At 45.8% G+C, this 24,115-nt stretch overlaps 1 protein-coding gene across 23 annotated transcripts in view; it reads right to left on the minus strand.

The window, feature by feature from the left end:
* Positions 1–317: 317 nt before the first annotated feature.
* LOC102407486 (phosphodiesterase 4D interacting protein) overlaps positions 318–24,115 on the minus strand; it is a 240,015-nt gene continuing 216,217 nt past the window's right edge. For 7 of the 23 annotated variants that reach the window (XM_045166055.1, XM_006049340.4, XM_025288001.3 and 4 more), the window contains 16 exons: positions 23,460–23,683; positions 22,790–22,942; positions 20,654–20,839; positions 17,604–17,855; positions 16,609–16,740; positions 15,802–15,921; positions 14,509–14,698; positions 13,795–13,919; positions 8,352–8,591; positions 6,578–6,694; positions 5,789–6,015; positions 4,562–4,705; positions 3,333–3,471; positions 2,957–3,003; positions 2,042–2,093; positions 318–1,361 (listed from right to left, as the gene is read on the minus strand). In XM_045166055.1, coding sequence (XP_045021990.1) covers positions 1,216–1,361; positions 2,042–2,093; positions 2,957–3,003; positions 3,333–3,471; positions 4,562–4,705; positions 5,789–6,015; positions 6,578–6,694; positions 8,352–8,591; positions 13,795–13,919; positions 14,509–14,698; positions 15,802–15,921; positions 16,609–16,740; positions 17,604–17,855; positions 20,654–20,839; positions 22,790–22,942; positions 23,460–23,683 — 2,494 coding nt within the window. In that variant the 3' untranslated portion in view covers positions 318–1,215. Of the gene's footprint in view, positions 1,362–2,041; positions 2,103–2,956; positions 3,004–3,332; positions 3,472–4,561; positions 4,706–5,788; positions 6,016–6,577; positions 6,695–8,351; positions 8,592–13,794; positions 13,920–14,508; positions 14,699–15,801; positions 15,922–16,608; positions 16,741–17,603; positions 17,856–20,653; positions 20,840–22,789; positions 22,943–23,459; positions 23,684–24,115 lie in introns of all 23 variants that reach the window. The other 16 variants (XM_025288006.3, XM_044944464.2, XM_025287999.3 and 13 more) reach the window with 7 other exon arrangements.

The following is a 24,115-nucleotide window of genomic DNA, read 5'->3' on the forward strand; positions in this document are numbered from 1 at the left end:
GCAGATCCCTCCCAGGGGCCCAGAGCCCGGACAGATACTTTTCTTTCCCATCCTACCGAGTTATGTGTAGATCCTTCTTGCAGCTTTGGTTTTCAGGAGTTATGCTAGTTTCCAGTTAGTTTCCATTAAGAAGTGTCCCACATGTGAATGTATTTTTGATGTGTTTGTGGGGGAGGGGATCTCCATACCAGCTACTACAGTATCTTGATTCTGCTTCAGATGCTGAGCTTTTTAGTGACAGTTTGTCTTTCCTATTCTTACACACTCACCCTGCAGGCTGGTATAGAAATTGGAAACTAAGCAGGCAAAGAAAACTATTTTTTTTTTATACATAGTTTGCTTTAATAGCCACCAAAAAGACTGTGTCATTTCCTCTCACTGACCCTGTCCACCAGTTATGTTAGCTTTCCACATATCACTATAGCAACATATATAAATATATATCATACATTTATACACACATACACACTTTCTAAAGCACTTTTGTGAAGACACAGACTAGGCTTCAGCACAAGCACAACTGGGGGCCTCTTGCATGTCACTTAAAAATGATCACTGCTTTGCTTTACACAAGACTTTCAGTGGGCTTGCTGTGGCCATTAGTCCCTCATTACCAGAGATAAGTTGGGATGACAAAAGGGGACAGTATATGTAAAGTCAGTACAGCTTTTGGAGATCACAATAGAATATAAGTAGGAAGTCTAGGCTAAGCATGAGATGGCATATGGGAGTCACCACTCCCACCACATGGATTCAAAGTACTCAGGTGCTGCAGTGTCAACTGATGCCCAGCCTGACAGTGACCCAGCTGCATGGGCCCTGGGTCAGGCAGTCAGGCCCCCCATGCCCACGCTGACCTGCAGGGCACCTCTGCTCAGTCCTGTGCTTTCAGATCTGCCGAGGAGCGCCAGTGTGGGGACCACATGCTGCATTGTGGGGAAGCAGGTCCTGTTTCCCCTGAGCTGACCCTCTGAGGACAGGTGATGAGGCAAAAAATGTCTGTTGCTGGCTCCCACGCCCCCAGCGTGTTCAGAAGCAGTGTCACAAGGTCCTCTACGAACTAGGCATGTTTTCCTTAGTGCTGAGCCGTGTGCACTCTGCCTTGTTATTCCTCAACTGCAGGAAAGGCCCTCTGCCTTTCACCCTGCCCATGAGGCCACATCTCTGACTCCTTCCAGACCCTCCAGTAGGGGTGGAGGAGGGCCCAGATCCTCCTCAGCAGACAGGCAGCTGTGAAGAAGGGGCACAGGCCCATCCTTCCTGCTGTTTTAAGGACCTCTGGTGGCTTCGCTTCTTGCATGTCTCCTGGAAGGCAAGGGTCACAGGACTGGAGTGCATGGCAGGGCCCTTAGGGATTTCACCTGGAGACCAAAGTAACACAATGGAAGTAAGAGTCCATTATCAGGTCCTGCTGGTGGCTAACTGAGGCTGGAGAGGGCTGAGTGGTGACAGAAGCCAGGATCGTGGTGAGAGCCTGTCAAGAGGATGAGCTGAAAGGAGGCGCTGAGGTCTGGAGGAGCAGCGGGTGCCACCAGGTTAGAGTGAAACCTTCCCACACCACCTGTGGCCAGATCTCTGCTCACAGCCACTGCACACCAGGTGGCCAGACCCTACGGCTCCCTCTTCAGGGGCCAGCTCACTCTCCAGTTTGCTTGGGAGAACGAGGATGACTTTTGTCATTTCCCAGGAAAAGATATGCTTAGCATGAAACAGGCACATATAGAAGTGGCCTGTTGTAAGAAGGAGAGGGCATTTTGAGAGGCAGGCCCTTGTTAAGTTTATGTTCTGTTTACTTGATGAGGAGACGGGGGTGGGGGGTGGTGGGGGCAGGTCAGCAGGGCCCTCAGAAATCATCTAAATCTAGTGCCTCCTCTTCCAGATGAGGGTCAGTGGTCTCACAGAGACTGGGGCCAGCCAAAGCCACACAGCCAGTTAGTGACAAGCCTGGGATTAGAACTGGGGCCCTGGTCCATTTCCAGTGGCCTAGCAGAAGTGGGAAGGAGACTCCCAAGCCAGCGAGTATGAGAGGCTGTTGGGTTACCTTTGCTGGGACAGGAATAAGGCTTTACAGAAGCAGTCTTGTAAGAGGTCTTCTAAAAAGGCTCAGAAAAGAAAGGAATCAGAAGAAATTAGCAGGAAAAAAAATCAGGGTTAAATTATGGCCCAACCCATTTTTACACTGTGGGGTCAACATCTTTTTAGGTTACAATTTAGGAACATTCCTAGGAATGAGCTCAACTGATTATGGCAAAGCTTTAAAGTCCAAGGTAAAAGGCTTAGTTTTTTGACTCTGAAGCCATTTCTAACACCTCAAGTTTTTCTTCAAAGTGGCTGCTAGAGAATGCATTGGTATTTTCAATAAACATAGAGAATGCCTGCCTTATAAATAATCTTTCCCTTTAAGTTTCAGTTTTTCCTTATCACCAAGTTCTCTTTTAGATCAATAAGACCCAATGATTTTATGTTGTTTCCTAAAGAAAAACTTGTCAAAATCAAATTGCTGCTTTCAGCCCAATATTATGCAGTGAAATCAACTTGTTAGGTGGCATCTTTCCATCGGTTTTTCATATAGTGACATAGGAACCCTGGAACCCATGACTGGCCTCAGGATTCCTTTACTGGAAAGCTCATTCAGAGGCAGACCCCACATGTCCTCTGACCTTGAGAATCAACTGAACTGCATTTCTCCCCAGTCCTGACATGGCATAAAGGAGAGAGAATTGGGGTCAAGAGAGATGATGACAAAGTGAGAGTGAACTGAGAAGTCAGGGAAGGTTTCTGATTAGGGTGGGAGGACTGATGGGGATGGAATCTAGAGGGATGTTCATTGAGAACCTGTGCTGTCACAGGTGGACCAGAAATTTCCTCTTGGAAGGTCAGCACAGGTCAGGAGTCACCTGTGCATTCTGATACAGACGGTGATAGTTTGCTCTGATCAGTGCAGTGGTTTCCTTACCTCCAAATTAGTCCTTGCCTTCTTCAAAACATCGTGTGTCCTGGTCACTGAAACAAACAAACAAACAAACAAACAAACAAACAAACAAAAAAACAGTTCCCAAAGGCAGAAATTACCAGCGGGGTCCATATCTGTCTTGGGTGTGTGTGTTCTAAAGCTTGTCTTTCTGGCCACCCCGCTTGGGGTCTCCTGCTCCCCTCCACCCTCACATCTCCTCCTCTGCCTCTATGATTACTGATGGCACAGGAGGTTCAGGGATATCACATCAGTCTCCCCCATCCCCTAGCCTCTATGGTCAATGTCCATTCACAGCCCAGGTGGGGAGCCTGGAAGGCCCCCCAGTTTCCTGTCCCATTCCCTGGCTCAGGGCACCCACACTGGCTGAAGATGAACTGCTCCATGCTCTCCTTCTGCTGGTTGGCGGTCTTCAGACGCTCAGATGTACTCTGAAGGAGACTTTCCTGTTTGGATAGTTTGGTTCTCAGTTCCAGAAGCTCCTTTTTCATAGACTCTCCCTGGGAAGAAAAATAGGTGCTCTGTCAGTGGTCAGAAGGCCTAAAGCACCCTGTGATTTGTGGCTCTTTACACCCCAAATAGGATTCTACAATCTTCTCAAGTATTTCTGGACCAGATTTCCCTCATGAAAACCTCTAAAACCCTCCAGCAGGTGATGGCTCAGGATGGGTCATGAGGTGGGAACACTGAGGACCTGGAAGCCCCTGTGCAAAGGAGCACAGGCCACACTCCAGCTGCCGCAGAGAACCTGAGTCCAGGCCACACTGAAACTCCCAGCTGTGAGTAAGAGCTCTGATTTAGTGCTGACATAGTTCTATCACTTGGGCATCAAAACTTGGTCATTAGGAATATATGCCTGGGGAGACAGGGCTGGCCTGATACAGTCTACAAGTCTATAAATACATCTGCCAACCTCAGGATGGCAAAATACTTCCTCCTTGCAATTAGCAAAGTTGGATCCCATAAAGTTATCACTGATACTAGTCTAGAATGAGAACCCTAGGAGGGATTTTGAAATCTACCTAATGCAAGATCATCAACCAGAGTGGCCTGAGATCTGAGAGCACCTGGGGGAGGCTGACTCTCACCAGGCTTGACCCAGAGACACAGGTTTAAGTGGAAATTTTTCTGGGATTTCAGTGGGTGGGTAAAAAGGGCTGGTCCACTCCTGGTGACATTCTGTGATCCTGTCTGCCTATGTGGACTTAGGGGTGAGTGGGAGTGGGCTTAGGATGGAAAAGGAGGTGTTGATGTTTTAAATGGCCCTGAACTTCAGCTCAGCTGAACTTCAGAAAGTTAAAGGGATGGAACAATTGTGGGTTATCAGGGCTCTCATGTCTCTGCCTCCTCTATGTTCTTTTCTTCTTCTGTTTGGCTCCTTATCCTGGGGGTCAGGCTGGGAGGAGAGGAATGTTTTCAGACCTGCACAGAGAGCGCTCACCATGGAGGAGAGGTCTCCCTCCAGGGACACACGCCTCATGTCACCTTTGTCCCAACTGCCCATTCGGCTCCTGATCTTCAGGCTCTGCAGGCCGAGGAGGTAGAAGGCTAGTTGGGGGGCAGAACCAGTAGAGGATGCTGGCTTCTTACCACTTTGTCCACAAGCACAGGGCTGGGGGAGCTTGGCAAGGCTGCTCGCCAGAACATGGTGAGGAGGGAGGCCGACTCCTCCAACCGGTGGTGCAGGGCGGTGGCGCTGCTCCTCAGCTCCTGGATGCCTTCACTGCCCATCACCTGGGAAAGGGGCAGTAGCCATGGGCATCCCTGTGGCTGAGAGAGCACAGGCCTCGGCTTCCTTTGTGAGCGAGGTATGGCCACAGGCTTGCTTGAACCTGTGAGACTTTTTTCTAACCTGGAAGCCAAGGTTCTCTGATCTCAGCAAGGATCTCCCACTTTGTAAGAATTCATTTGATTCCACACTTTTTAGCTTTTAGTCCTGCTTCGTGCTCTGGAGTCTAAGGTTCCTATTTTTGTACTGTACCCCCACCCCCACTGCCCTTCCCTAAATCAGGCCTTATGCTTCAAATGGGCTGCACCATTTGTAGCTCAAAGGACTGAGTGCTGCTCCCTTTACCTGGCATGTTCTCCTCCCCAGAGAACTGCACGGCCGCTAGTGGCGCCCTAACCCCCATGAGCCTGTCGCCTTCCTTCAGGGATAATCGCCACTTCTGGGTTCACTCCGTCAGCACTTCCAGCACTGTGCCTGGAGCCCCCTGTTGTATTTGTTGACTCAGGTGTGGGTCTCCCTCTCACGTGTGGGGGCTCCTGGAGCTAAGACAGCACAGTGGCTGGTACCTAGGTCTCTCCCTGGGGAAAGACTCTGAGAAGCCTTGTGGCCTGCTCTCCTCTCCTGCTCGGTTTGAGCAGAGAAATCCAAGCCTACCACTCTCCTCACCCCTTCCACACATCTGGCCCATATGGATGAATATTCTCAATTCCCAGGCAACTGATGAAGTGATTTTATCCTGCCCACAAATGATCATATCCCAGTGTGACGACTTTAGCAGATAATAAAGAACCAAACAGCATTGCAAGTATGCTGATGCTTAACATGCTCTACTGATGAGGATGGCAATGCTGCGCATGCTTTTCTGTGGTTCTCAGGGGAAATAGAGAGTCAGCTACATCTGGAACAGAACAAAGCTGGTAGTGAAACTAGCTGGTGAAGAAGGAAGGCCTAGCTGGATGTAAATGGAAGATACATCCTCAGCTGGTGAGAGATGTGGAGCAGGAAAAACGATAGTGGGAGAAGGAGTTAAAATCAAAAGAAGAAAGGGCTTACGGAAAAGGTGCACCAAAGAGCTAAAATGTGATTACCTCTATGCCTGGAGCTTCAAGACCAGAGAAGCTGCAGGTTGGTCTCAGCAGTGATGCTATCTTCTTGACCAGCAGTCTGCCCTCCCCAATCTGCTCTCTTAGGGCACTATAGTCATCAATGTGGCCAATGACGTGGCGGCCATGCTTACTGGCAAAGGAGCCATCAGTAGCGTCGCCCTCCAGCTTGGGAGGGTCCTTCATTACTGGAGAAGCATCCAAACCCAGCTCTGAGGAATAAAACCACAACAACAAAGAACCCACTGTTATTCATAGTCATCCTCAGTTCAATCCAAAAGGGACATCAAATAGTAAAAGAGGCCAGAAACAAGATTGACAGTTTTGGAAAGCACACCTGTGAAGTCCATACATATTCTGGGTTCTGTATTATTATAGCCTTTCTCTCACCATCTCAGAATCATAAAATTGCCAGGAGGAAAATTTTATCCTTATTGACAAACATTCAGGAAAGACATTAATGTGTTTTGTTTTTTTTTTTAATGTGGGGGTTGAGTAGACACAGACAAGGAAATTAAGCTGGATACAGAGAGCACTTTCAAGAAGGAAGAGGTTACAGTACAATGAAGCAATACCAGAGCAATAGGAAAACCATATGAGGAAGAGTAGTGACAAAAAAGGCAGCCACAGGAGGTGGAATGATAGGGCTAAAGGCCTTGGTTCATGCAGAGAAAAATCTCTAAATTCAGATAATGTGTATACAGAGAACCAAAAGTTACTTGTATTAATAATTTTCCATCATTAGACCCTGAGTCCTGTGGTTGCCCTCTTTACCGTTCGTCCTACTGAAGGTTGTGGTCTCTGGGCCAGGAGCCGCAGAAGAAGAGCTGGGGAAGACCAGAACTGGAGAATTCATGCCCACATCCCGAACTGGAGGGGAGGCAACCGAATCTAGGGAGTAAAGACAGCCACAGCTTTAGGAACCCTGGAACACACCACTCCACTGGAGATCTAAAGCACCATGACTCTCCTCTCATACAGTCATCACCCATGTTCCACAATCAAAGCCAACAGCAAGCTAATCACTTATTTTGAAATAAGATGTGAAGGCTGTTCCATGAGAAAAAAGCTTGTAATTTGAAAAAATTATTAGGTGTATTTTTTTAATCCCAAATATAAATACAATATTGTATGCAGTATGTCTAATACAATGCTTTGTAACTAAATATAAATATGCATAAATATATGTGAAGAATTGATGCTTTTGAACTGTGGTGTTGGAGAAGACTCTTGAGAGTCCCTTGGACTGCAAAGAAATCCAAACAGTCCATTCTAAAGGAGATCAGTCCTGAGTGTTCTTTGGAAGGACTGATGCTAAAGCTGAAACTCCAATACTTTGGCCACCTTATGTGAAGAATTGACTCATTGGAAAAGACTCTAATGCTGGGAGGGATTGGGGGCAGGAGGAGAAGGGGATGACAGAGGATGAGATGGCTGGATGGCATCACTGACTCGATGGACATGAGTTTGGGTGAACTCCAGGAGCTGGTGATGGACAGAAAGGCCTGGCGTGCTGCGATTCATGGGGAAGCAAAGAGTCGGACACGACTGAGCGACTGAACTGAACTGATATGCAGTACATATGTTAAAATATTTGATCAAGAAGTGAATGGATTTATGGGGATTTGACTCTGCTCTCTAATCACTGTTCTGATGAGTCAGTACTGGAAAATATGTACTAGTATAAGAAGAATAGGAGACATAAGCCTTGGTGAGTTTGAGATGCCCTAGTGGAGACCAGACTGCAATCTGGAAAATATCACGAAGAGACTGATATGATCCTACTCAGGCAAATGTGGCTTAGAACCAGATTTCTAGCTCAGGCCTCTCTGCTATATGATGATGAGGAGGAGTGACTGAGCCAGCAGGGATGAGTCCTGGCTGGTGCTGTGGGGAGGCACTGAGAGGGCAAAGCCTGAGAGGGAAGAGAAGCAATACCAAGACAGAACATAATGAAGGAGAAGGAACACAGCAAATCAAAACTTCTGCTTTAAATCCTGGGTTGGCCCGTTAACTCCCGCAGACCTCAGCGTATCAGTTAATTGTCTCAGTGCCTATATTTTCTCATGTGAAATACAGAGATAGTAAATCCTGCACTAGCTCTGATGAAATTATTTGAAAAATTATTTGAAAACATGGTAAATTTTAAAACACTCAACAAACATAAGGAATAGGCATTAACATATACAGCTGTTAATTGTTTTGAGTACTTCTCATGGTATCAGGCACTTGTAAATTATTTCATTTAATGCTCCACATAATAGTTTATATTATTATTACCCTCATGTTAAAGATGAGGAAGCTAAGGCTTAAATACTTGAGGAGTTTTAGCACTTTTCCTAAGGCAAACAACATGTAAGTGGCAAACTCAGAATCTGGAGCCAGATCTGACCCCAAACTCCATGCCCTCAAGGTGCTGTACTGAAGCATCTTTGACTTCACCCTGACCCTAAGGAGTGTGGAAGAGGCAATATTGTCCCTTCCACCACACATATCCTGGGGACCTTCCCATTGACTGAGGGCTTCATGATTCCCTTTTCCTTCCTACCTTGGAAGAACGGCTGCTTGTTTCCAGGGTCAGTGTTGGTGGGGAATTTCTGGTTAATGGAGGAGGAGCTGAGGCTGGCTTTGCTGGCACCACCATCCAACTGCTGTTCGAGCTGCAGTCGCAGACAGTTGTTCACCTGAATGCTCTGCTCCAGCTGCCCTCGCAAAGCTCGGATCTCTGCCACCAGGTGGCTCAAGTCACTGCTCAAAGGGACTTGGTGACAGGCCTCCCAGGTATAAGCTGAAAGGAGAGAGAGAGGTCTGGTGGCATTGAACCAAGTGTTTCCAAGCATCTGTCAGAACACTCTTCTGTGACGTTCCTTTTTGCCAAGGACCCCACTGTAATCTCAGAATCCCAGGACTAATGTGGCTTAGAATCTGCTTCGAACCATTACATCCCCTGCTGTGATAGGGATGTCACTTTTCCTGGGCGAGGACTGGCACATATTAAGATGGTACTCTCCAGCCTGGAGTTTCCTTGAGACTCAAATGACCCTTGTCCATTTAGAGGGCACATGATTGGCAGATGAAGTCAAACCTTATATTTCTCCTCCTTATTAACCTTAGTCCTTCAGGCTAGAGAGCAGGGTCTTTCAAGGCAGAAGATCAGTACTAAGCTGGAGAAGTACACAGACTGAGAGAGAAGATGTGATGACCTCCACATTCAGGAATCAAAGGGGACAGGAAGAAGAAGGCATCAGGCCTTTGGGCAGCACTTAAGAATGGGAGGGATAGGGCTTCCCTGGTGGCTCAGTGGTAAAGAATCTGCCTACTAACATAGAAGACGTGAGTTCAATCCCTGACCCAGGAAGATCCCACATGCCGTGAAGCAACTAAGCCCATAGGTCACAACTACTGAGCCTGTGCTCTGGAGTCTGGGAACTACAATTATGGGGCACATATGCCTAGAGCCTATGCTTTGCAGCAAGAGAAGCCACCACAATGAGAAGCCCATCCATCCCAACTAGAGAAAAGCCTGTGCAACAGTGAAGACCCAGTACAGTCAAAAATAAATGAATTTTTTAAATTTAAAAAAAAAGAATGAGAGGGATAGATGAGAGATCATGACTAATTGGACTTCTCAAGTTCTACTTGCCTTTTTACCTGCACTCACCACCCATAGCCTTTCTCTATGTACTGGGGAAGGAAGAAATCTAAGAAATGTTCTATAAGACTATAATTGCTCATCTAAAAACATTGAAGTCAAATGTGTTTAAAAAGATAGAATTTGTTTCAGTTTTTATCAAGGTAATACGATAAATATACCATATGATACGTGCATCCAGTTGCATCAGAGCCACAGGCCTTAACCAAACACATTATTTCTGCAGTGAGCTATGTGAATATTCTCACGAAATGGAATAAATGAAGAGTGCAGGACAAGATGGCAGAGTAGAAGGATGAGCTCACCTCTTCTTGTGAAAACACTAAAATCACAACTAACTGCTAAACAACCATCAACAGAAAACGCTGGCACCTACCAAAACAGATATTCTGCATCCAAAGACAAAGAAGACACAGTGAGAGAGTAGGAGGGGTGCTTTCATGATATAATCAAATCCCATACCTGCTGGGTGGGCTACCCACAAACAGGAAAATATATTGCAGCAATTCTCCCACAGGAGAATTCTGAGTCCCACACCAGGCTTCCCAGCCTGGGGATCTGTAATAGGAAGGAGGAGCTACTGGAGCATTTGGCTCTGAAGGCCAGCAGGGTTTGAGTGTAGGAGTTCCACAGGGCTGGGAGAAACAGACTCCAGTTTTAGAGGGTGCACACAAAGTTTCATGAGCACTGGGACCTAGGCTAAAGCAATGACGCCATAGAAACCTGGGCCAGACCTACCTGCAGGTCTTGGAGGGTATCCTGGCTCTCGGTAGGGATATGGACACTGGTGGTAGAAGCTCCAGGGAATATTCAACAATGTAAGCTCCCACTCCAGTGTTCTTGCCTGGAGAATCCCAGGGATGGGGGATCCTGGTGGGCTGCCGTCTATGGGGTTGCACAGAGTTGGCCACGACTGAAGCGACTTCACAGCAGCAGCAGCAGGCTCTCCAGGAGGTTGCCACTTTGGCACCAAGACCTGGCCCCACCCAACAGCCTATAGGCTCCAGTGCTGGGATGCCTCAAGATAAACAACCAACAGGAGGATGGGAACACAACACTACTCATTAGCAGACAGGCTGAATAAAGTAATCTGGAGTCCATTGATGCCTCTAAACATACCCCTTGACCTAGCTCTGTCCACCAGAGGGGCAACATCCAGGTCCACCCACCACTAGGCAGGCACCAGTCTCTCCCACCAGGATGCCTGAACAATCTCCTGGACCTACCTCACCCACTAGGTGGCAGATATCAGAAGCAAAAATAACTATAATCCTGTTGCCTATGGAAAGGAGACCACAAACACGGAAACTTAGACAACATGAGACAGCAGGGAAATATGTTCCAAACAAAGGAACAAGATAAAACCCCAGGAGAACAACTAAGTGACGTGCAGGTAGGCAATCTACCAAAAAAAATTCAGAGTAATGTTGGGTAAAGATGATTCAAAATCTCAGAAAAGAATGGAGGCACAGATCAAGAAGATACAAGAAATGTTTAACAAAGAGCTAGAAGGTATAAAGAACAGAGTTTTATAATACAGCAACTAAAATGAAAAAGGCACTAGAAGGAATCTACCAGAATAAATGAGGTAGAAGAACAGATAAGTGAGTTGGAAGACAGAATGGTAGAAATCACTGCCATGGAACAAAAGAATGAAAACAAAATAAGGACAGTTTAAAACTAATGCTCTGCGGAGAGGATACTGGCCCTCCTACAACATTCCTTTCCAAGAAAAAGTCTACAACTGGAGTGACTATCCAATGCTGGTTAAGAAGCTGGGTTTGGACTATCTTACCATCTGGCTTCATGAACTAAAATCTTCTGGTGTGACCAAGGAAAAGTGACTGATATGGAATCTATGAAATATATCATGCAATACAATAGTATGTAGCACATTTCTCAAGAATCATTCTTCAAAAGTCCTTTTCTTCCCCGTGGATAAAGAATCCACATTACAAGGAGGATCCTTACAGGAAGGATGATCCCTGGAACACCATCTGGTGCTGTGAGGATATAAACTCTAGAGTCCAAATTCTGGAGGTGGCTATGACACAAGATGGCAGATGTCCACCTGGCTTCCAAGTACAAAGCCGAAGCCATTAGTGGGCCCACAGTACAAGGTGGTCTCCCTGTTTTTTAACTGCAGCCATTTCAACAAAACTCTCCATGAAAGCATGCCAGAGGCCTAAGACTGATTTTATTATCATGAAACCAAGTTTGTGACTTGACATAAAATGAAGGAGGGAGATGAGGGAATAGAATGGAATAGAAAGCTTCAAATAAGATGCCAAAGGCACTATTTTAGCTATGTTTTTCCATTCAGAATTAGTCTTAATAAAATACATTCAATTGAAAAAAGTAAATAAAAAAAAATTAGGACAGTTTTAAGAGACTTCTGGGACAACATTAAATGTACCAACATTTGTATTATAGGAGTTCCAGAAGGAGGAAAGAGAGAGAAAGAGCCTGAGATAATATTTGAAGAGATAATAGCTGAAAACACTCTTAACGTGTGATAGGAAACAGTTGCTCAAGTCAAGAAAGTGAAGACAGTCCCATACAGGATAAACCCAAGGAGGAACACTATGAGACACATATTAGTCAAATTGGGAAAAATAAAAGACAAAGAGAAAAATAGCCAAGACATGGACGCAACTTAAATGTCCATTGACAAATGGATGATTAAAGATATGGTGCATGTATACAATGGGCTATTAGCCATAAAAAAGAATGAAATAATGCCATGTACAACAACATGGGTGGACCTAGAGATTATCATACTAAGTGAAGTCAATCAGACAGAAAAACACAAATATAATATCACTTATATATGGAATCTTAAAAAATGAACAAGTGCACTTATTTACAAAGCAGAAACTGACTCACAGCCTTAGAAAACAAACTGCTGGTCACCAAAAGGGAAAGGTGGGGGAGGGATAAATTAGGAGGTTGGTATTAACATAAACATCCTCTGTAATAACCTACATGGGAAAAGATTCTGAAAATGAATGGATATATGTCTATGTATAATTATATCACTTTTCTGTACACCTGAAACTAACACATTGTGTATGAAATGTACTCCAATATTTTTTTAATTTTAAAAGAGAAAAAAAAAACAAAGTGTGAAGACTTACCCAAACAAATTCAGATTTGACTATAAAAACTCTAACAGCTTGTTATTGGTGGAAGAATGGACATATTTATTAATGGAACAGAGTGAAGAATTCAGAAATAGACTCACACATATATTGGCAAGTGATTTTTTTTTGCCTTGGCAGTTGTTTTTCAATGGAGATGCCAAGCAATTTGAGGATGGTTGTGGTGATGAAAAATCAATTGTGTTTCTATATCCTAGCAAAAAAATTACTTGGCAGTTGAAATGAAAATGTTATCCCACACATAAGAAATATTTATGTAAAAATTAAAATATGAAAGATGAATATACAAAAAATTACAAAAATTACTAATAGAAGTTATGGTCAGTTGATTGTCAACAAAGCTGCCAAGGTAATTAAATGGGAAAAGGACATTCTTTGTAATAAATGGTGCTGGAAAAACTGGATATCAATATAGGGAAAAAAGAACTTTAACCTTTTTCTCACATCATATACAAAATTAATTAAAAATGAAACACAGCAAAACACAGTTTTGCTCTTAAACATAAGAGCAAAACCTATAAAACTTCAAGAAGAAAAATACAAGGAAATCTTTATGATCTTGAGATAGACAAAGCTTTCTTCGCTAGGACATAAAGAAAAGAATAAATAATTAAAAAAATTGATGTTCAATAAAATCTAAAAAGTGCTGTCTTTCAAAGACACTAAAAGGACTTAGAGAAATATCTGCAAATTATTTTTCTGACAAATTAATTATACCCAGAATAAAAATGTCTTTAAAGAAAACTTTTTTCTCACTTTGGGAAAGGTCAGTGCGGGAGCTGGTTGTCTGCAACAATTGCTGCGTGGGTGATCAGAATTCACAACATCTGAGACGTTTTCAAATGATGACACCACCAGCATGGTTCTTTGCATTTTTTAAAAATCACTGTATAATCTGGATTTTGATTAACTTGTCTCAGACCATCCAGGTAGGTGAAGTTTGACTCTTGTAGCCTATTTTTAAGGATCTGTAGGCTGAATCTTGCTCTTGTCACCAGCATCTGGGCTTTGTGTGTGAGCACTCCCCCCTTCTTATTGGGATCCTCAATGACTGAGGCTTTTTCTCAGATAGAACAAAGTAAGTTTCCAAGATCTCTGTAACTCCCAAGGTAAAGACTTCACCGGAAGCTTTAGCAAGAACAAGAAGCTCCCAGGGTGGGGAAGAAGGGAAAACATACCTTTCAGTGTCTTCTTGGAGTCACCATAAAGTGCCTCATAGATCTGTAGCTCTGACTGGAGGGACTGGAAGAGCTGCTGTTTCTCTTCGCACTGTTGCTGCAGGAGGGCCAGCTTACGTTGCAGTCTGGCAAGGGAGAAGCAAGGGTCCACTGAGCAGGTGGATTTCTATCAGGGCAAGAGGCTCTGAGCCAACTTTTACATCATAGAATTTTAGCCCTAGATGTCAACTGAGGTGTCATGAAGACCACTGCCTTTATTTTACAGATGTGGCAAGAGAGGCTCAGAGGGTGAAGCGCCTTTGCTTAGAACTGTGCTGTTAGCTATCACACCTGGGACACACTACCTGGTGTTCCTACTGCCCCACCGTGTCTTGTCATGTTGTCCAGCAGTTACAGGGTTTATGCTGGGAAGCAGCACCAAGGCTGGTGCAGACCTCCTAGGTGATGATGGGACTAATATCCCAAAACTCACTAGAAGTATTTTCTCCAGAATCTGATATGCTAAAGCTTTACTTACATAAGAGAGTTTTACTCTCTCAACTTTGGAGTGAAAAAGTCATTCCTAGAGAAGTCCTTCCTTCTGTTCAAAGTTACCCATAAATCTGAAATAGCAGAGGGGATATCGAGGTTTCTGAAAAGGACCATTCACTGACTTGCCAATATCCCTTTTTCTAAATCTGAAAATGCGGCCATCTTCAATGGGCTCCCTCTAACCTGGAGTCTTTCTCCTGGAGAGACAGTCGTTCCTCCTGGAAATGCAAGATCTCCTGCTGCTTCTCCTTCAGGTCTTCCAGTAACTGCTGCCGGTCTACCTTTTGGTGCTCCAGCTCCATTTCCAGCTCTTGAAGCCGGGATCGAGAGGTCAGCAGAGCCTCCCTCAGGCATTCTGTTTCCTGGGAGTGCTCTGGTAAGCAGGACACAGGAGTGCGTAGATTGTAGGGTCAAAGGTCAGCAGGAAGATAAGCCCAAGCACATCCATCCCGACAAACAGAACTAAGGTGAAAGGAAGGCCAGCTTATGCTGCTAGGAAGGCAAAGCCAGTGTCTGCTGTTACATCCACACGCTCCAAGGAGTGGGGGCCTCTTTCTCTGCAGAAAGAGGTTGCTGCTGTGATTCAGTATGGCCCGCCTTGTTTTAGGGAACACACTCTGCTTCCTAACTCTATTTTCTAAGTACTCACATACGCTCTATGCAATAATCCACTCGTGAGTTTTGCCAAGGATCAAGAGGCTTATGTAGAAACCTCTTTTAATGTCTTTTTCCTTTCCTGAAAGCATTATTTCATTCTGGGCTTAATCCTCTTAGCCACTATTCTTTGTCTATTTGGCTATTCAATAAATATTTGTAAATAAAAATAATTTGTGATTGAAAATACATTGATTTCATTAATTCAATTAACACTAAGGTCACCACCCACCCCCTCCCGCCCAGGCCCCAAAGGAAATGATGCCCACACATGGATTCCCACTCAGTAGTGTTGAGAAAGCTCTGCAAGATGTTTTTCTAGCACCTCCAGACACAGTCATGAGGACCAGGGACCAAAGAGGACCCTGAGTGTATAAGGAGGGAGATGGAGAGGAGACATGGGGATAGCACATCAGCACGAGAGGGACACAGAGAGCTTCAGCGAGGTCTTGGAAGAACCTGAGAGGGTGTTTAGGCCTCCTGCTCCTCCCTTTCCTGGGTCCAAACTAGCTGTGAGTTGTGGGGAGGTAGGACAGGCACTAACTGGTGTCCAGTTTGATAGCTAATGACTGAATTACTGCAAGTGGGTTGCACAGAAGTGGATTTCCTAAAGCTCCTCCTCCCTGGAGCCTAGGTGTCTGAAGGCCCATGGTTGGGCATTGTCAGGAAATAGCCCTTTCTAGCTATGGGAGTTTGATGTTGGTGGGTCTGAGTAGCTCTATTCTCTCCACCTTCTCTCTTTGCTTCTCCAATTGGTGATGGGTGTGGCCAGGGAAGAAAGGGATATAACAATGACCACAATTTGTGGCTTTTGGCACTCACCTCTGGAAACATGACTGAGCTGAGCCTGAAGCCTGTGGTTTTCTTCCCTAAGGACTCTGTTCTCATTGGAGAGCTGAGGTGTGGACTCCAGGCCCGGACTGTAGAAGTTAGAGGTTGAGCCTGTCCGGGGAAGTGCAAGCAGGTAAGTTACACATTTGTGTAACAGAGGATCTCTGTTTGCTCATTCTCTGTCTCCAAAGACACGGTCCCAACCCAGCAGAAAACCCCAAGGACTCGTATCCTGGTGGGACGAAGTCTGCTGGGCTGAATGCCTGGCTTTCCTGTGGCTCCTCTGCATGGGTTCTTTGCATGCATTTCATGTGCCCTGGGTGAGCTGTTCAGGAGGCTCTATTCCCTAAATAGCTGCTCCTGCTGCAGTGTGGACAGGTCAAGGGTGTTTGGAAAGGCTGGCCTCCCAGTTTCAGCAGCCTGGGGGAGAGTGTGGGCAGGAGGCCACCTTGGTGAGCGGCTGCGGGAGGCCTTGCAGACCTGGCTCCACCACATACCAATCACAGAACCAGGGCACAGAAGTCAGCAGGCAGCAAATGAGCAGCTTTAGGGTGAACAAGAAGCCAGAGGATTCTGGGGACCAGATCTGGTTAGATCTGCAGTGAGGAGAGTTACTCTCTGAGCTCAGATACAGCAACAAAGGGAGGGGAATGGTCCTTGCTCCTGCCTTGCTGACTGTAAGGAGCAAGTGGAGGAAAGCAGACTACAGTGCTTTGAAATCTGTGACTCTTTTCTCTAGGGCAACCTTCAGAATATCCCTAATTAGACTGGAAATAGGAGGCCCTGGGCCTCTCCTACCACTTTCTCGGGCAGTAGAGCTGAGCCTGTTTTCCAGCTGCTCCCGCAGGCGGTCATTAATGCAGATGGACTCCTCCAGGCGCTGGCGTAGGTTCCGGATTTCACCAAGATGCTCCTCTAGCAGGTCAGCCCCTGCAGCCACCCAGGACAGGAAGAGGTAGAGATGGAGCATCCTGTCTATTAGTGGGGCCCACTAGGGGGGCTCTGCCAGTGGTCTCTCAGCAAGATCCCTAAACATCACTGTCCTCTCTCATGGGCATATGGGAGCTCAGGTGACTTTGTTTAAAGAGTAAATTGGCTTCACCAAGACGTATACACACAGACACACACACACACAATGGAATATTACTCAGCCGTAAAAAATAACAAAATAATGCCATTGCAGCAACATGAATGGACTTAGAGATCGTCATACTGAGTGAAGTCAGAGAAGGAGAAATATTGTATGACATCCCTTATATGTGGATTCTAAAAAGAAATGATACAAATGAACTTACTTACAAAACAGAAAGAGACTCACAAACTTAGACAACAAACTTATGGTTGCCAGGGAGAAGGTTGGGGGAAAGAGATAGTTAGGGCATTTGGGATGAACACGCACACACTGCTATATTTTAAATGGATAACCAACAAGGACCTACTATATAGCACACAGAACTCTGTTCATGTTACGTGGCAGCCTGGATGGGAGGCGAGTATGTGGGAGAATGGGTACGTGTATATGTATCACTGAGTCCCTTTGTTGTTCACCTAAAACTATCACAACATTGTTAACTGGCTATACCTCAATACAAAAAAAAGGTTTAAAATTAAATAACCTATCACTTTTACCCTAAAAAAAGAGTAATTTGATTTCAAACACAGGACAGCTAGTGCTAAGCAAGCCCCATGGGCCTCCTCCCATATAGGGGTGCATGTAAGGGAGTTATAAGTGTACATGTACAGGGTTTCATAGGGTTTAGAGAAACAATTGACCTGCTTGGCTTTGTATTTACCTGTGGGTTTGGAGTTAAGCTGGTACATGGAGGAGCCTGAGGATAGGTCCCCAGATATACTCCCTTTCTGAGGCCTCATCATGTCCCACTGGCCACTGCTGCCCAGGTACCCAGGCTCCAGGATTCTGCCCAGGTCCGTGGTGCCCCTTGGAGGACAGAGGGGCTGGGGAGGGTTGAGGTAGTGGGACGATCTGGCTTCTGTGTGGTTGGTTGGCAGTGTGGCTGGGGAAGCAGGATGAACACTGGTGACACCTGGGCAGAAGGAAACATGAGTGAGAAGCAGTAGCAGAGCACAAGGATCAGCCAGGAAATGTGTGACTGAGAAGAGCAGGCACTGGAGGGGGACACATGGGCTGAGGTCCCAGTCGGCTGCGGAATACCAGTGACATGAAGACTGATACCCCAGAAGCTACAACTCTAACCCCTTGTATTTGCTAGCATGAGCACAAGAGTTAGGGGGTGAATAAAGCATCATAAAGTCAGCCATGTGCACAAAAGGAAAGTCCTGTGGCCCTAATCCTGGCTCCTATGATAATGCCTCATGATAGAGTCCAGGGAAGTTCCTGGGCAGAACTCACTGGGAAAGTCAGGGGTTAAGAGTGTGATGGGCCGTAGCACTGAGCACACCTGTGAACAGGAATGTTTGTGTTCCTGTGAGTACTTGCTGTTCCAGAAGCTAAAGTGCCAGTTTTCCCAGTTTTCCTTTGGGGTTGTCAAAAGAGGAAGGGGGCATAAATCCAGCTAGAATGGTGGCCCCAGCACTCCAGACTGAACTCTTTGCTGAGGTTGGGGGAGGTTCTGTATAAGGTAAGAGGTGATTTGAATCTTACTCAACATGATTCAAGGAACCGAAATGTCATCACTTGCATCTGAAGAGTCACGAACACTCTCCCATGGGGGAGGTAGGACCTTTCATTTCATAGGCTGATGCCTTCATAGATCCTGTGAAATCATGGGCCTTTCCATCATCTCCGCTTCTATTTAAAAATAATCCCAGCTGGGTGAGAGAGGGAAAGAAATGAACTGGCTATAGTTCAGGATATTCACATTCAGAAGACTGCTTTCTTCCAGGGATTATCGACATGAGCAGCAGAGTAAACAGGTAGCTCTGCCTAAGAAATAGGAGTGAGGAGTGAGGTCCTGGTTTCTTCCAACCAAGCCAACCCCCTTTGAGGAATTAATGTAGTTGGCAGTTGCCAATTTTGATCCTTGTTTATAACTGTTCTCAAATTTGGCTACATTCTGGAATTATCTAAGACAATGTAAAAACAAGTACCAGTGCCTGGTTCCCCAGAGATTTGACCTTAATTGGTATGTGGTACAACTTGAGTACTGAATGTTTTAAAATCATCCTAGCTGACTCTAATAAGCAGGAAAGTTTGAGAAGTACTGTCAAGTATCTCCCCTTCCCCAATTTGAAAAATACTCGATATTCATTGGGATCACTGGAAATTAAGGAGGAGGATAAAAATTGTAAGCATCCAAATTACAGTCCAGGATTTAAAAGAGAGGTGACTCCCTACCTTGTCCACACCTCTTTCAACCCAACGCCACACAAGGCAAAGGGGGAAATCAGTGGTTGCTGACACTCAGCTTACTTTCTCACCAAGGTCGTAGGAGGCTTCAAATCTTATCAGTAACAGGGATCAGTAGTCTCATGTTCCAGTCTCCCTGGCCACACAATACAGAGCACATGCCCTAAACCATGCAAAAACACCAGACAGACACTTGCACAAGAAGATTTTAGCTCCATAGAGACCTGAGAAGCTGCCATGCACCACTATCCACTCGGAAGCTTGCTTTAAAGCAAGGGAGGAGAGCTGATGAGCTCTTCGGAGAGGACTGTGCTTAACAAGGCAAAGAAAGGGCTACAGCCTTTCTCGCCAAGGCTGGACCATCCAAAATCTGGCCCATGGAACAGACTGGTTGTGACTCCAGTTCAACCCGCATCAGCGGACCATTTCATGCACAGTGCTCTTCTTCCTGTCTTTCCCTTTGGGCAAAGACAATGTGACAATGTGGAAAGATGAAGGAAAAGGAAATGAAGAAAAGAAAAGTAGTCTAGTGAACACTCTTGCCTTTCGGCATGGAACAGATTTGTTATCCATCAATTGTTGGTTCCAGATCTGCTATGGTAGCCTGGTAGCAAGTTCTAGTTCAGAGAGAATAGCACCTTTCTGTCATCTCTAAAGAGAGAAAAGACTTTTGCAAGGGGCCTCCAGATGGTTCAGCTGAGCTCAGCCTGTGCTCTCAGCAGGACTGTAACAAAACCATTCTAGATGGAGAAGGTATAATGGAAACATGGAACCAGGAGCAGCAGATCCAAATTCAAGCCCATTTCTCCCCCTTACTAGTGACCTTGATCAAGTAACCTCACTCTCTGAGTTTTAGTTCTCTGCCCTGGCTCTGTCACACAAGGCAAGACCATGTTCACGTTGGTAGGTACTTAGATTGCTATACCCGTGTAACACTGGTAGCAGAAGGTAGCCTCTTAGACGTCACTGCCTGCTGGAAGGAACATGTGCAGACTCTCCTTAAAAATAATCTCAGTCTCGCTGGAAATCAAACTAATGTTAGAGTAGACAGTGTATCCAATTTCAGGGATACTAATGTGGTCTAAATGGGGCTCAAGGTGTACACATTCTCAGCTGTGGTCTTAGGTCATTAGACACTCTCTGTATGGTGACCATCAATCTCTGGCCCATCCAAGCTCTTCTTTACAGGCACAGACCATGGTTACAAGGTAATTTCAAATTGCTTTCCAGTATTTTTTAAAGCACTACTAGAGGGAAAATTCATCATGTGAAGTTCTTTTCTTATTTCACATAGGAGGATAGTTAGTTGCTTACTAACTGATGAAACACACACATGAGAAAGATAACAGCAAATATATTTCCCAAAACGGCAAGCGCAGCTCTGCCTCAATCGTCCACTGATAGCATGTACCCCTGTGTTATTTTTAAAACTCTGCCATCCAGCCAAAGCCATGCAGAGACACACAGTGTGGGTCCACCATTCGCAAGCACACAAATGCAGCAGGAAGTGCTCACTTTCTCCTAACTGCTTCCGCAGCATCTGCAGCTCCTGCTGAGCCTCTGCCAAGGAGACCATGGGTGTCTCACAGCAGCCAGGGAGGGGAGGGCCAGCAGAGCTGAAAGGCAGGAAGCTGGGTGGAGCTGAGGGCAGTGGTGCCTGGGGAAGGCTAACCAGCGTGGGTATGGATTGGAAATGAAGGCCTAGAAACAGAAAGTTAGGGAGAAAGGACATAAGTCATTAGACCGAAAGGGAGAGAAAAGAATGGGTGAAAGATTGAGAAGGTAAAACTATTTCCTGACCGGGTGTCTCCTTGGGGAGTGTCTGTCATTCAACGTGGTGATGACTAAGATGGCCAAGGGGGAGCAGAGCTACCCAAGAGGCTGACTTTTCTCACCCCCTCCTTCTTCTCCCCTGCCAGGGCTATCCTGCATTCACATTCTATGCTCATCTTGAAAACAATTGGTTATAAAAGGCAAGGTAGCATTACCATAGCTCAGGCAGCCATGAGAGCCCCATCCTAGCCATCTGGGTGTGGCAGGCCAGGATGGCTCTGCCTGAATGCTCTCAGGAGCCCTGGGGTGCTGCCGCCAGCATGTGCCAGTCAAGACTCCCCTACACCTAGAACTCCTGAGAGCAACAGGACTCACCCTGAGGGGGACTGGAGTAGACTAGGAGAGTGGGGATGCTGGCATGACTAATGCATGAAATTCAAGGCTGATGGAAACAAACTTGAGAATCCCAAATCACTGTGCTCATTCACCAAAGTAAAAATAAAAGCCTTGGGAAACTGAGACACAGTGGCATGCAAATCTGTCTGGACATTCAAATAGTTTAAGAAAAATGCTTAACATTTGTGGATTCTTCTGTCCTTGATGCAAACCTACTGAATCATAAACTCTGGCAGAAAGTTTTTTAAAAGAAAAAACTTCACAGGTGATCATTATGCAGCCCATCTATAGACTTCAGGAAGCCTGGGAAGTTCTGATGGTTGAATCTCTCTCCTTTTCCTAAAAACAGTTGAAGGGCATGTAGCCCACGGAGGGAGCAGAAACCAAGACGTCTAGACTTGTGGAGACTGTTTCACACAGAAGACGGTGATCACATTCTGAAAAACATCCCTTATCCCAGGATGCTGACATAGTATCAGAGCAGTACAAGACCCCTGAATTACCAAGTGACACAGCCCAGGCCTCCTTCATTCTGATTCTAAAACCTTCGACCTTCTGCTCTTTTTAACCCCAAAGCATTCACAGAGATGTCTACAGTGCTTGACGAATGGTTTTTCCCCATGATTTCCTGGTTTAGCTGGAAATTTTGGCCCAGAAACTTTGAGCCCAAAAAGAGTTGGACACATTCTTTTCCTTAAGATTTGGTTGACTTGCTCTCAAGAGAGACAAGGATGGCAGAAGAAAAGTGTTGTTCTTCTGTAGGCATCTCTACTGAATGCAGCCTCACCACAACCACACTGAAGGCAGGCAGCCAGCCCGTCTTGTTGGGGGGCAGCAGCTGAGAATAAGGTTTGCCCGTTCTGTGCCATTGCTACTGTGGAGCTGTGATTGTATAATACACCCCCTGGTAACTAACCTGAGGCAGGTAAATGAAATATACAACTCTGTCAGTCCAAGATATACACCATGTATATATCAAGGACCACCGATTCATTCACAAAACCATGAAAGATAATGTAATGTGAACAGAATCCCTTTTAAGGATACTGAAGCATCCTCAGCTATGAAGGAAATAGCCCCACCAACTACAGAGGCTCCTCTGCAGATAAAATGGGGAAAACATACAAAGGGACAGCAGATGGAAATTTCTTTTTGCTCTCTGGCTACAATAATCCTGAGAGAAACATTTTGCCTCTTTGATTCCCAGGGTGAAATGAGAGAAAGAAATGAAGATGATTCTTTTAAAATGATTAGCCAACGACTGGTCAAAACTGGTATGCAGATCAAAGTCTGATGTGGATTATTTATTTTTCTACAGTAGTTAAAGACTAATCAGACCCTCTTAGTGAATCTGAATGGTCTCTTGATTTTTGTCTAGGATTCGATGTATCTAAGCTCCTAATGATGCTTTTCTTGTCTCTGAAGAAAAGTCAGAGCTGAGTGAGAGGAGATGAAGCCCCTGCCCCATTGGCTAGTGCATACCTGGATGGGCCTGGATGGCCTCCTTGGGGGGATTCTGGGGAGCTGGGAAGCTGACGGGGTTGCTGCTGGGTTCGGCCTTAACCCCCTGAGATGAACTGGTTGCTGATGGTTTGGAAGACAGTACAGCAGAATGACTCGAATGATGGATGGAATCTACAAAACCCATGAATGAAAGAACATGTTTGGTATTCTACAAAGAACCGGAATCTGATCTTACAATTTAACCAGGCCAGAGCCTTGTTTTCAGGGAGAGCACCAAGCACAAGCACTGTGAGCAGCTTTCATTCCTTACTTGCAGATTGCTCCTTCAGTGAGAAAAGCCACCTGAGAGGTAACAGTGGGGCTCAAAGCTGGGAACCAAGACAAAGGCACCTCCAAAAATACCAGGCAAGGGCAGCAGCATATGTGGACACCTAAGGAAACTCAGGGGTTCAGGAGCTGCAGCTGGCTGGAGGGATAAGACATCCCATCTTAAAGAAGGAGATCAATCAGACAGATTGTGTGCCCGTGAGGCAGTGGGGAAACAGAAGTCTCCATCCTCTTCTCACTCTTCCCACTGTGGTTTGCCTGGTTCAGCCTGACACATGCCAAGGTGTATCTATAAAGCCTGGATGTAGACGTCTCCTCTCAGCCTAGAAAAAGGCGGTTCCACTCAGAAAGTGGAGGCTACCTGAGTGACCAGGTGAAGCTTTCTTCTCTTCATAGTGTGTGTACTCGCTGGTGATGTCCATGTCAGAGCAGGCTTCCAGCTCGTCAGACAAGAAGGAGGAGCTGCTGGGAGAGCGCTGAGAGTCTGACAAGGCATGGCTGCTGCACGGTGTGAGGGAGCGGGCGTCCAGCTTGGCCTGCAGGACTTCAATCACTTTCTCCTTCTCCTGCAGCTCCCTGCTAAGCCTAGTGGAGTGAAGGAGGACAACAGGGGAAGCCAGAATCACTGGATGAGCTAGTCCTTATAAGGAAAAGTCAGGGGGACCGTGCCTGCAAAGAATAAATGAAATTACCCATCTCTGGTTTAGGAGTGGAAAGTAGGCCGGGTGCAGAGGGAGGGGAAGCAAGAGATGCCCAGTGCACTGGCCACATGATACACTGAGGACTCGCAGGGGCTTAGCCAGCCCTCTAAGGTACTGCTGCTCCAAGCGTGGTCCCCAGGACAGCTGGAGTCCGAGAACTGCTGGTTCCCGGTCTCCAACAACATAAGTACGGAAATGGACGGTGAGCCACTGAGAAACACAGCAGTGTGGCATTCTCACAACATCCAAGAGTACGTAAATAGAATCATCTGGCTGATTAAGGTTCAGACCATGTGTGTGTCTATGATAGATTAGA

Source organism: Bubalus bubalis, chromosome 6 (assembly GCF_019923935.1).
Source record: "Bubalus bubalis isolate 160015118507 breed Murrah chromosome 6, NDDB_SH_1, whole genome shotgun sequence".
NCBI classification, from domain to species: Eukaryota; Metazoa; Chordata; class Mammalia; order Artiodactyla; family Bovidae; genus Bubalus; species Bubalus bubalis.